Here is a 13,579-nt window from a genome sequence, read left to right on the forward strand (position 1 = left end):
TTTTCCTGAGCACCTCCTTTGAGCCAGGTTAAATATTTCTAAGTATTTAACCAGTCAAAATGGGCTCTGGTTGTCAGTAACCAGTACTAACCGGCTAAACTTCAACCTGACTTTGAGTGATCACTATTCTAGAGGTTATAAACTGACAGCCACATATGGTTCATGGGTGTGTTTTATTTGACCTGATTTGTGTTTAATTTTTAAAACTTGTTGCTGACATATTTATAAAAATAGTGAGATTTCATATGAAAATCCCAATGAGGATGGAGCAATGCAGAGCCTGCATGCCCACAGGACCAATCTGGCTAGCCCGGTGCCCAGCTCGTAGAAGGTTCTTAGGAGAAGGTAGCTGTTATTATCATGGATAATATAAAAAGAATACAATAATTAGTAATGAGTCACAGGATCCTCCAACTGGTCCGCTGGAGATGAACACCCACCGAGCCCTTGAGAGCCACCAGCTCCCCTGTCTGCCCCTTTCCCCACTACTCCCACCTCCCTCACTGACATTACCTGCCTGGCCTCTGTAGCTACCTGTTCCTGGAAGGTACCACCCCTCACTCAGACTGTGTGAGAACCAGTGTCTTCCTCTTAAAGAGATTTCTCTCCTTGCCACATTCCTTTGGCCTCTGTCTAGCTTCCCTGCCTGAGCTTTTGACCATGAACTCCACAGCAGTGATTCCCAGCCTGGAGTGTTTATCAGATTCACCTAGAGAGCCCCACCCCCCCAGGGTTTCTGATTCAGGAGGTCTGGGGCAGGGCCTGAGAATTTCACTCCTAAAGTTCCTAGGTGATACTGCTGGTCTGGGGACCACACTTTGAAAAACCACTGCTCTACACGTAAAGAATGAACCTCAAACGTCAGTGGCTCAATGCCGGTGGGGATGCGGGCATTTGCATCTTTCCTCTGGCCAAGTGAAGAGAGATTGGTCCACATTTTGAGACCTCATGAAGAGCCCCACAAAACCCAACTGGTCTGTGTGTGCCACCTTCAGGTTCCCAGTTTCCTGAATGGAGAATCCACTCTTCTCTTCCAGATTGCTTTTTTTTTTTTTGCGGTACGCGGGCCTCTCACTGCTGTGGCCTCTCCCACTGCGGAGCACAGGCTCCAGACGCACAGGCTCAGCGGCCATGGCTCACGGGCCCAGCCGCTCCGTGGCATGTGGGATCTTCCCGGACTGGGGCAAGAACCCGTGTCTCCTGCATCGGCAGGCGGACTCTCAACCACTGCGCCACCAGGGAAGCCCCCAGATCGCTTTTTGATCGTTTTTTATATAACAAAAGTGATGATACTGCCTATGACATGCAGGTGTACACATGAACCCCAAGTGTACACATGGACATTATCTTAGGGACTAGCAGCAGGACTCAACACTGTTCTGCCCCCAAAGACTCTGCACCCAACACAACGACCAACGTGTGACACGCCGCTAACAAAAATCGTCAACTATCCCAGAGGGCCTCCTGCGTCCCGGGCACGTGCTGAGTGCTTTATGCATTATGAGCCTCCCCTGATGGAGAAACTGTCATCATCGCTGTACTGCAGACGATGCAGCAGAAGAGCAGAGAGGGGAAACGACTCGTTCAAGTTGTCCAGATGCAGAAAAATCAAGAGATGGTTCGTTGGACCCACTGCATTCACTGAGGGTCAGACACTATTAGGAATATTGTGCTCAATCCTGTGTCTGTATTTTAAGATGGATGTTGATTACCTGGAGGACATCAGGCACCCGGAGGTGATGTCACACGGGACATGCTTGCAAGTGGAGGAGGGGCGTGTTTAGCCTGAAAATCGCAGGATTCAGGAGTATAAGGATGTGCTACAGAGAAAGAGGCTCTGGTTGATAGAACAGGACCCAGTGGTGGCAATTCTGGGGAGGCTGAGTTGATATCAGTATACATGTTGGCAACAATTAGAAGGACCACAGTGTGGAACTGGCTGCCTCTAGAAGGACCCTGTATCTGCACACCAGGAAGTGTCCAGAGAGAAACAGAATTCATCAGGGATGCTGTGATCCTAAGCATTTGGGATGTGCAGGACTGGCGAGATGACAGAAGCAGAACTACATGTCCTTTGCCCCGGGCATCCTGGTACACCTCTAACGGAGTCAGACTCTGAATCCTCGCTTCCTCACACGCTGGCTGAGTGACCTTGGACAGAGCGCTTAACCCCTCTGTGCTTCCATTTCCTCTTCCATTACATGGAAGCACTTGCTTAATAGGTTGTTGTGAGGATTTAATCAGATGCTATGTGTGAAGTGTTTAATATGGCCAGATAAGTGGCCAAGAAATTCATAATAATGATATCAAAACAAGCACCGTTATCACTGCCATTTTCTTCATCTTAACATCTGAGACCCTCACAATTTCAGGTTTCGATGACAATGTTTATGCTCCCTTTTCAGCCTCAGTCGGTAGTTTTACAACCCATAATAAAGTCACCAGGTCTCCGCTGTACTGAATCTAACAAAGAAATATCCTCCTAGTAGAACCACGGTTCCGATTAATTCAGGGGCAAACTCCTCCTCCCTGTTGAGTCTTTGGGGATGGAAGCACTACCGTGTGCACACAACTGCAGGAAATGTGCGACCTTTACTATTCTAGTAACGGTTCTCTGAGAGCTATATCTACGCCCAGAGCCTCCAGGAGGGCTACCAGCACGTCACTCATTCTGGTTCGCCTTGGGTGGGAGCTGGCTGGTGGTTCTGTCTTCTTTACTGACTCAGATGGAGTGTATATTTCAGAATTAAACTTAAATGCTGTTGAGATAAACAGCATGACCTTTTCAACGTCAGTATGAAGAGAAAATGACACAGTCGAACCAAGGAAAGAACGAGGGCAAAATTAGATTCTTTATCACTGTCCAAGAATGGATCTGAACTCTGCTCACCCAAGAACCATTCCCCAGCTCAGACGGTTACAATAATTGAATCGATAAAACAAAAACTCGATGTCCATGGTCTTTCCCACATTCATAGAGGCCGTGTGGATGGAAAACTCCATTTTTGTACCCACTGCCTTTGAGTATAAATGTGAGCGCTCCTAGATCGAGGTGCACCCCTCGGAGGACACCAAGGGCACACGCACTGGAGAGAGAAAGAGAGTGTTATGATGTGGACCCAACAACCAGAGAGAACGGTTTACTTACGGCTTTCGGCTTATACGGGGGTTGAATCTCTTTGCGTTCAAGTTTCTCCCAGTCAATATACCGGAAAAATGCATGCTCTTTAATGTCACGTTCACCTTCAGGTCCACAACCCAGACGTTTGCCCGGGTGTTTGGTCATCAGCTTCAAGAGAAAGAGAAACGTGGAATTTAATGAATTTCAGGACAGGAAACGTGGGACTCTCAGAAATGATCACTCCTATGAATTAGGGAAGACAGCTTGAGGAAGAGTCCCAACTAATCTTTATTTTTTGCTTTTCATTCCAGCAGTAATTTCCTAGCCAGGTCTTTCTAATAGGAGGACCCGACAGTAGTGCCTGCTGCCCCCCCGTCCCAGAACAAGATCCCTTATGGTTAATCAAACCTCAGCCTGAATGTGGTCCTGAACTTCAAGTTAGAAATGTCACATGATTCATTTTGATTTATGAATGAGGTTTACGCAGTTACTGATGCATTTAATGAGAACAGTTTCAATATCTTCAAATTCCCCTCCTGCCACCACTAGGAAACTGGAGTCTGACCAAAGCAAAGGGCACGTTCATTCAGATAATATTTGCATTTCTCAGTAAAGCACTTGTGAAAATGACAAGTCAGAAGAAAAAATATTAGTCAAATGGACCCAAGTTTCAAGTAATTACTTTCCAAAAGCTCATTAAATAGTCAAAACCTAGCCCAGCTCATTTCTCTTGTATCACACATTACAGTAAACTCCGCTGAGGTTTCTTTGGTGTCCCATTTAAATTACTTAATTATCAAAACCCTCCATCTTTGGGTCTCTGAGCCAGTGCTAAATAACAAGATGAATAGCTGCTCCAAGATGAAACCAGACAGGCTTCCTCTTGTAAATGAACCCAAAGCAGCATGAAAATATCTCTGATCTCAAGTCTTCAGCAAATGCACAGAGAGTAAAGACGGAGGAGTTGATGATTAATTAAAAAAAAAAAAAAAAGATCTGATGATTAATTAAAAAAAAAAAAAAAAGATCGGCAAGAGGCCATCAAAAGAAGAAACAAAACAATTGGAACATACAAGACCAAGAAGCTTCCAGGAGCTGACCTGACCCCAAGTAGCCCAAGGCGGTAGATTCCTTAGATTTTTGCCCAGGGCTTCAGGATTATGGGGGAAGGGATGAATCCAGCAATTCACACCTACTCTGTGGGACATTTAGCTCAGCCTGATTCTTGCTACAGATAATTTGTCATCAGAAGCTACCCTCCTACACACACACACACACACACACACACACACACACACACACACACACACACAAGCACATACTTTCCCTATATGCTTTACCTTCCAGGGGAAAAATAACTGGGCACTTATGTTCTAAGCTACTTCTTTATTTATATATTATATGCCTGGTCTTACCTGATTCTCACAATAACCCAATGAGTTGGGTGTATTACTTTTTACCATTTGAGTGACAAGGCAACTGACACAGAGATAGTAGATGGCAGAGCTGGGACTGGATCTCACCTCTGCTGACCTCTAAACCTTGAGTTTTTAGAGAAATAGATTACATGTGGTTCCCCAGGGATATCTGTGGCCTGGCTTGGTCAGGAAAAGTTTATGTAGGGCAAGGAAATTGGGCCAAGCCTTGACCTTTGTATAGGATTAGGATGGCAGGAAAGAAAGGGTTACGAGGTCTTGGCTAGCACAGCCAGTAACCCTATCGATAACGGCTTCCGTGTCCTGAGCACTCCCTGTGTGCCCAGGCTCTGTGCCAAAGGCTTCTCAGCTGTAACATATCACTCTTTCATCTCCACAACAACATTTTCAGGCCTCAGAAACTATTATCCTCATTTTCCACATAAAAAAACCAGGTCCTGAAAAGTAGTCACCTACTCAAGATTACACAGCTAATGAGCAGAACTATGCTTTGAACAGATCAGCCTGACCCAGAGTCTTGAAGCTCCATCTTACAGTTTCTTCTTGTTTTCACCCTAACGTGTGGCCAGTTGGGGCATCTGTCTGCTTTAAGTTTGTACAAAGTGGGAATGGTGATCTGAGCAAACGTATGCTAATTTTTTTTTTACGGTGGAAAATAGGGTCTTTAATGGGATGGAAAATAGGACATTTTCAATTGGAATGGCACTGTTTTCAAAAACCTAGCTCACTTTCCATGTAGGCAGGAGAATGCCAGGCGGAGCAAAACCACTGCAGAAAACACCCAGCACTAATGCCCAGCTCTGCTCAGCTCCTGCACGCTGAACTCCTGTGCCCAAAGCCAGCCACGCAGACAGCTGGACTTAATCACTCTTCCGATCTCTGATCACCTCCCAGACAGACCCCCTGGGGCCCGCGGTTCAGGAGGAAGCATTTGGCTGTTCACTTGAGCATCACCCCTTCTCTGGAGCATCAACCTTGAAGAAAAAGCCTACACAGGCCTCAGCCGACACAACTCAGAAAGGTCCGCAAACACAATAGCAAGAAAGTCACCCTCGTTAATCCTGAAGGTTATGGGTCTGAAATTAATAGAAATCTGCTCTACCAGGGAAACTGCTAATTGGAGCTGAAGCTGAATGCAGCTGACCTGGAAAACCCTCTCCTCCATGACCCACTTAGAACCCCAGCTGTCTAAGCAGGCAGAGCTGTGAAGGGGAAGGTCTTGAACATGTATCGAGCACCTACTATTGTGCCAACACCATGCAAAACGCTTAGTTCTTCTGTTACCTCATTTAACACTCTCCAAAACTCTGTTTAATTAAGGATTAATATTCCATTTTCGGAGATAAACAGAAGCCCACAGATGCAAAGTAACGTGCTCAAGACCACGCACCTAGGAAGTGAAAGGGTTGAAATTTGCAAATGGTCTTGAGCTCCAAAATCTGCCACTTAAAAAATCCCCGTCTCGGGAGATGCAAGCTCAAAACACAAGAGGAGGCTAGCATGTAACACAGCAGTGCCAGCATTAGTAATAGTAGGAGTAATAACCCAAGGGTTTCAGAGCAGAGTGCCAGACTCTCTTCTACGTGATTTCCTCGTATTAACCCATCTAGTCATCAGAGAACCTTATGTGCAGTCCCATAGGTGTGTCCTCAATCTGTAGGTGGAGTTGAACAACTTCCCGGTTGTCATAGGGCTAATAATGCTGGGATTTGTGCTCACATGGGGATTTTTGCCCAGAAAAATCAGGATAGGAGAGGGCACATTCTACCTAAAGAGACAGTGGCTTCCAATTCAGCTGACTGATGCCTTACAGGAATGACGGACCAGCATGGACAGATCAGATTTTTCAAGAGAAACTGGACAGCTGAATGTTTATGGGAAATTCCCTGATCTTTAAATGTTGGCAATTTTTGCGGTACGCGGGCCTCTCACTGTCGTGGCCTCGCCCGTCGCGGAGCACAGGCTCCGGATGCGCAGGCTCAGCGGCCATGGCTCACGGGTCCAGCCGCTCCGCGGCATGTGGGATCTTCCCGGACCGGGGCACGAACCCGCGTCCCCTGCATCGGCAGGTGGACTCTCAACCACTGCGCCACCAGGTTAGCCCAAATGTTGGCAATTATTAAACAAACTGAGAGCTCATGTATGACCTCCTCCCTCTCCCCAACCCCGTATAATGTCTACAGGGGTTTGCCCTGGCCTTGTTCCATGCTCTCTCTTGGTGCCAAGGGGCCTCGCTTAAGCTCCTAATGAACCTCTCCATGCTCTGTTCCTCGTCTTCCCTCTCCCCGCCTCATAGCCTCAAAAACTATTTTCAACCTATAAATTTTTTTTTTTTAAAGAAGATGTTGGGGGTAGGAGTTTATTAATTAATTAATTAACTTTTGCTGTGTTGGGTCTTCGTTTCTGTGTGCGGGCTTTCTCTAGTTGCGGCGAGCGGGGGCCACTCTTCATCACGGTGCACGGGGCCTCTCACTATCGTGGCCTCTCTTGTTGCGGAGCACAGGCTCCAGACGCGCAGGCTCAGTAGTTGTGGCTCACGGGCCTACTTGCTCCGCGGCATGTGGGATCTCCCCAGACCAGGGCTCGAACCCATGTCCCCTGCATTGGCAGGCAGATTCTCAACCACTGTGCCACCAGGGAAGCCCCAACCTATAAATTTTAAGATGTTAGGGACTGAGACGAATTCACATATGTTTTCCCCAGGGATATTTGCATCCTAACCTATGCAGCTGACACACACATCTTAGGTGACTCACTGAGAGTGGGAATTTAGGCAGCATGGCAAGGTGCTTCTAGATGGAGGGGCTGGCCCAGCTGTTATAAACCACCTGAGTCTTCAGCTTTCCTTCACCCAAGCCAGCTCACATGGTGTCTGATGGGTGAGGAAGGGCAGGGCTGGGTTGGGCAATGGGAAATCTGCAAACACTCCAAGAATCTAGGGCTGGCAGCCCTGGTTTATCCAGACACACAGGTGGGCATGCTCTAACGCTGAGAATGCCCTGGTACTGCTGACTGGTGGGAGGGAAAACTTTATAAAGGCAGCATCCCTGGGCCCTGTTCTCTAGGGATCTCTCAGTGTTGCTTTCGTACTTTCATCAGTTGAAAAGTTACCACATTTGATTAAGATACTTAAAGGCAGTGGTTTTCAAGCGACCTTTTTTTTTACAATACAGATGCCCAGACTTACTCTCTGGGGTGAGGCTGAGGTCTGCGCTTTCTGAAAAAGCACTTCAGGTCATCCTGATGGTACCAACGGGGAGGACCACTGGTCTCCAGGGACTCACCCAGGTCACTGTGAGCACATCCTGGCCGCACGCAAGATGCATAACAAGCAATCCTTACCCTAAAACATGTGTCCCGCTTTGTTCACAGGTACAATCTGCATACATCACAATGTATAAATGTGCGAATTTTTCAGCCATCTGTGGGTTGGCGAGGGAGTACGGGTTTGGGGACACTCAGTTTGGGTCAACTTATCTAGAGAATTCCTTAAACTCAATACTGGTTGATATTTTCTTAGGACAAAAGTCACACGCTCCTAGTATTAACTAACCACGTAGGCCCCAGCGCAGAGTGAAGCTGACAGATTCGTGCCACAGAGCTCTTGTGTACCTTCCCCTGGGTTCTAGCTCTTTGGCAAAGTCTCTGTGCTTCCTACCTCATTCACTCCATTAGCATTCCCCTGTGCTGGCTTAGAGCCTGGAGCCCAGCCAGCAGCAAGATGCTATTGCAGGCAGTCCTCCACGGTGCTTCTGTGCAAATTAGAAAAAAGCTCCCTTTCCTCTGGGCGGTAGCAGCTCTGTACCAGGCTCACAGGCTGGCAAGTGGGTGAGGGGTGGAGTTCAGCCACCACTGCCCCTCCCCCACCCTGGGCAAAGCATCCTTGTGCAGGGCACAACCAGCACCCCTGTAGGTGGTGGTCCCGGCCGCAAGCTCTAAGGGGCTCACTCACCCCTTTGCAGATGGCCACAGCTTCCTTGGACATGGACTTTGGATAAGCCACGTTGTGTTCCATGATAGACTGGAAGAGTTCATCTTCATCCTCCCCTTCAAAGGGTGCCTGTGGGACAGAGGATAGGGTGGGAGAAGGAGTCCTGCCTGAACCTCTCCCAACTGCCCCAAAACAACAAGCGCTGCTCCCTGGGGTCCACAGCGAGGCCACACTTCCAGGGAGAAGATAAGGAAAACTGGTGAACAGACTAGGGTAATAACCCCAAGGTCACGGAAGTCATAGAGGTTCAGATCTGTGAGCTGGTATCAAGCTGACACTTTCTCCTAAAGAAACCATGAGGATGGGGATGGGGGAGGACTTTCCTTACAAATCACTTAAAATTCAATTACCTGCCCAGCCAACATCTCATACAGCAGGACTCCGAATGCCCACCAATCCACGGACTTCCCATAGGGCTGATAAGCAATTATCTGGAAAACAGAAGGCATCTGTCAGGGAGACGGCAGGTTCTTGCAGCGGCTGAGACTGACTGAATAGGCAGTTCTTTTACAATAAGACTGGAGCATCCCTGGGGGCAGGGTGGTGGGGGGGAGAGTTCTTCCTTTGCCTGTCACCTGCCTATTGTGAAAGATTAAATTGGCTGACACAGTCCCAGATGTGGGTCTCTGTCTAAAAGAGTCAACAGGGAGCCCAGTGTCCACCCAAGCTATTTCTTTACCTTAGGAAGATGGACATCCTTTTGCAGAGATACCCGCAGGCGGGGAAAACATCTGTGGATGTCACATTGCCTTTTTAAAGCACCTAGTGTGGTTGTGTTATTTTCAATTTTAATACAGTGAGCGTGGCATTTTAAAGAAGAAAACCCATCTTCGTTTCTCATTCCTGAAGTAATAACATTTACACAACAATGTGAATACATTTAAGGCTACTGAACTGTATGCTTAGAACTGGTTAAGATGGTAATGTGCTTTTTTGCCAAAATTAAAAAGACTTTTAAGTTAAAAAATGTAATAGCATTTATTCCTATTTTACTATTTATTTAAAGATATAGATAAGCTAAGAGAATGCAATTAAAATCACCCATAATCCTCTATCAAGAGAGAAATTATGATTGGTATTTGGTCTGTTTCCTTCTAGGTTTTTTTCTATTAATATATATTAAGCTCCGCATGTAGGCATGTGCTTTACATGAATACTTTAACGTGGAATTTTAGTACAGGATTTTATTCATTTAGAATTTCCATGCTAATATCTGTACATCAACATAACCAGCTTTTACCTCTGCACAATGTTCCATTGGATGGATATACCAAAATCTATTTCATCAATACCCAACTGACTGGGTTCCTTCCACGTAATTAGATATCTGGACATTTGTTCAATTTGTTTTTCCTTAAGATAAGTTCCTAGGAGTAGAACGGGTGGATCAAATGGTACACATAGTTTTCAAGGTTTTGCTATTTATTACCAAATTCCCAGAGCATGGCAAAGTCTCGAACAGCTGTGTGACCATCCATCAGGATGTAGGGGTGTAAAACTCACTGTATCAGAGGGATTAGAAGGTGATACAGCAAAGGTTAAGGGCTGAGGATTGAGGGCCAGACAGTCCAGACTTGGAATCCTGACTGCCGTTTCCCAGCGTGTGACCCTGGGGGAAGTTACTTAACTTCTCTAAGTCTCAGTTTCCTCATCTACAAAATGAAGTTTATAATAATATCTCTGTCATAGGGTTTTCTGAGGATCAAAGAGAAATATGTGCCTCTCACTTCTTATGCCCTCGAAATGTCAGCTATGACTCAAAAGTTCTCTAATGCGGCCATGGTTTGTTTTACTCAACACGTGTGTCTGAGCAACCTTGGCTATAAAGTAACTGTCCGTTTATCCAATTCCATCTCCCACCTCGGCTTCTGCCCTGAAATCAGAAGTATCCTCTGAGGAGAACTGACCTCAAGGGATGAAGAGAAAGCTTTCTGGGAGAACACATATTGCAAGTGTTCTCACACTTTTTTTTTTTTATAAAATCAATTTAATAAATCAATTTCATAAGTATATGCAGCACACATTTAACTGTTAGGCATCCTATTTTCTCCATTATTAGGAATAATGCAATACATACTCTTGTATGTCTTTTACTACACGCAGGCACTATCTGATTAAATACAAATTGAATAGAGAGGTGATCAGGTCGTTAAAAATACGAATCTTAAATTTAAGAAGAATTGTCAAATTAAACTCCCAAGTGGCTGTGCTCATTTATACTCTCAGCGCTTGTGTGTTAGAGGATCTGTTTCCCCCCACACACCCTCACCACTTTTAAAGTACTTCATGTCTCCTTCGATCCTCATGACAACCTAACAAGTTAATCCTTTTACAAAGAGAAATAGAGCCTGTGCGAGATGAAAGAAGTAGCCGGAGGCGATGGGGTTATTTAATGGCAAAGCAGGGGGACACCTGACCTGAGTTTATTCCCCTCCCCAGCGGGCTGCGGGCTGTGAGCTGGAGGAGGATGCAGCTTCCCCAGTAACACAAGTCGGGGCTCCTGCTTGCCGGCATCAAGAGCACCCAGGAACTTTTGAAAACCACAGATGTGGAGGCCCACCCTGCAGGGATTCTGATTCCATGCACCTAGGGTGACGCCTGGACATCCCCATTTTAAAAGCTCCCCAGGTGACTGTTAAGGGCAGCAGGACTTGTGAACCAGAGATCACTGAACTCGTGGCAGATCAAGGAATTGTGTCTGATGTCCTAATCAGCAAAATGATAATAAAGCAATGTATGTCACGTGGGGATAACTCCATTGGGTCCTAATAAAGGATTAAGTGCTTAAAGGATTACTTTCCAATTCCTCAAGTAATACACAAATACATTTACCTTGTGAAAAATTTAAACAGTACACAGATTAAGCTAAATTCCCCTCTACGACGGCCTTATCCTCAGAGGTAACCAATGTTGTAAAATCAGTCTGTAATCTTCCAGATTTTCTATACTGTTGCCTGCATATCTACATACTCATAAGAAACATATAGCAGTGTTCTGTGTATTAGTGTTATTTTCCAGAAATGGTGTCATATTGTATTTATCATTCTGTAACTTGCTTTTTTTCTCTCAATGGTATTTCCACATCTGCATATACAGATGCCTAATAGTATTCCATACTATAAATCATTCAGTCTATTGCCCATCCCTTAATCAACAAACATTGTTCAAGGTAGTGCAGACAGGTGTGCTCTGATCTTTGTAAGGGCTGAACAAGATTTCTTAATATGCAATGTAGCACTGTTCCTTTATTGATCGTCTTTGAGGTTGCCTTCCGTTTTTCATTATTTCTTTGTTAAGATTTTTTTTGATGTGGACCACTTTTAAAGTCTTTACTGAATTTGTTACAATATTGCTTCTGTTTTATGTTTCAGTTTGTTTTTTTTTTTTTGGCAGCCAGGTGTGTGGGATCTTAGCTCCCCGACCAGGGGGAGCTGCACCCCCTGCGTTGGAAGACAAAGTCTTAACCACTGGACCGCCAAGGAAGTCCCTATTTTTCATTATTAAAAATAGTGCTGCAATGAAGAAAGGACTTCAAACACATATCCTTCCACGTATGGAGTGTGTGTGTGTGTGAGTGTGTGTGTGAGTGTGTGTGTGTGTGTGTGTGTGTGTGTGTGTTTTGCAAACTAGATTCCTAGAAGAGGAACAGCTCTGGTAACAGAGTATGCAGGTTTTAAATTTAGTGCCGAGCTACTTAGTGACATGGGGCCTCCCATCACCATTGTTACATATGAAGCCTTAACAGTCAGGAGAAGAGGAATTCTAGAATGTCCATTTCCCAGACTCTCTGCCAAGCTCTCAGTTCCTTTCCATAAAAATCCAGTAACAGATTGCAGAATGCCACCTTTCTGAGCACCAATTCAGAGAAAAAGGAAGGCTATCATCTGGCACAAGTTTTTGTACCATGACATGTTGGGGAAATCCATTCTGCAACTGACCGTTTCCTTTGGGAAGGAACGGGGAGGCACTAAAATAAATCTTCACACTTTCATTTATATCTTAATCATAGGAAGAAAAATTCTGAGGCTTTTAGGATTTAGCACAACTACTGCATACCTATTAGTACACAGACCCTGTGTCATAAGTCAGTCCAGAGAATCGATCTATCCCTTTCCCCTCCCCCTCCCTCCCTCCCTCCCTGAACAAATGTTTCAGTGTCAAAATTAGGAGGTATCCTATGGCCGTGAGCCATAGCAGCTTGAGGAAGAATTTTACTGATGTGTGGTGGATGGTTCTTTTGAGTTTTATTTAAATTTTCTCCCAAACCTTGATGTATTTTGGGCCTGAGCTTCTGGATGTGTGCTAAGCTAATTTTCATGTGTGATCGCAAAGGAATAATTTAGAGGACAGGAGAAGGATCAGCCTGAGGTTTGCTTGTCAGGTACCCCCTGAACCTTTCCCAGCTCCTATGTGGCCACCTAGGGCCCCGGGGAGACATCAGTACATCAACACAACACAGACACGCCTTAGGGGTTGGCATCGGCTCACCTCAGGGGCGATGTAGTCTGGAGTGCCACAGAAGGTCTTGGTTGTCACTCCGTCCCAGATGTTTTCCTTACACATGCCGAAATCAGCGATCTTGATGTGACCCTCAGAATCCAGCATCACATTGTCAAGTTTCAGGTCTCTGTGCAGACAGAAGATTTAGAGATTCAATTAAATGCTATTTATTTCAAGTCAACCAACAGCCACTCATTATGCGCCAGACACTACAGCAGGGGTGTTGGAGGCACAGCCATGGGTACAGCGCAGCCCTTGCCCTCCAACAGTTTATAATCTGGCAGGGAGATACAAGGGTGCACAAACCCCTGTGCTTTGCTTTTCCTACAGAGCCAACTGTGCCAAGCGTCTCAGAAGGACACAGTGAGACAGCAGCTCTGAGAACAGTGATCCACAGACAGCTGTATAAAGGACAGAGCATCCACAGAAGCTTCCTGTATCCAGGAGCATCTCCAGAGTTGACCTCTGCGACTTCAGGACCGCTTGCATTTCGTAGGAAGATATGTTTTACACACATTTTTATTTTTAAAA

At 45.7% G+C, this 13,579-nt stretch overlaps 1 protein-coding gene across 2 annotated transcripts in view; it reads right to left on the reverse strand.

Moving 5' to 3' along the window:
* The window catches only part of PRKCB (protein kinase C beta), a 311,539-nt gene that overhangs the window by 23,547 nt on the left and 274,413 nt on the right, over positions 1-13,579 (reverse strand). For both annotated transcript variants that reach the window (XM_019922044.3, XM_019922043.2), the window contains exons 13-16: positions 13,037-13,175; positions 8,899-8,979; positions 8,510-8,617; positions 3,149-3,289 (exon numbers count right to left, since the gene is read on the reverse strand). In XM_019922044.3, coding sequence (XP_019777603.1) covers positions 3,149-3,289; positions 8,510-8,617; positions 8,899-8,979; positions 13,037-13,175 — 469 coding nt within the window. The remainder of the gene's footprint in view (positions 1-3,148; positions 3,290-8,509; positions 8,618-8,898; positions 8,980-13,036; positions 13,176-13,579) is intronic.

Source organism: Tursiops truncatus, chromosome 15, assembly GCF_011762595.2.
Source record: "Tursiops truncatus isolate mTurTru1 chromosome 15, mTurTru1.mat.Y, whole genome shotgun sequence".
Classification (NCBI taxonomy): Eukaryota; Metazoa; Chordata; class Mammalia; order Artiodactyla; family Delphinidae; genus Tursiops; species Tursiops truncatus.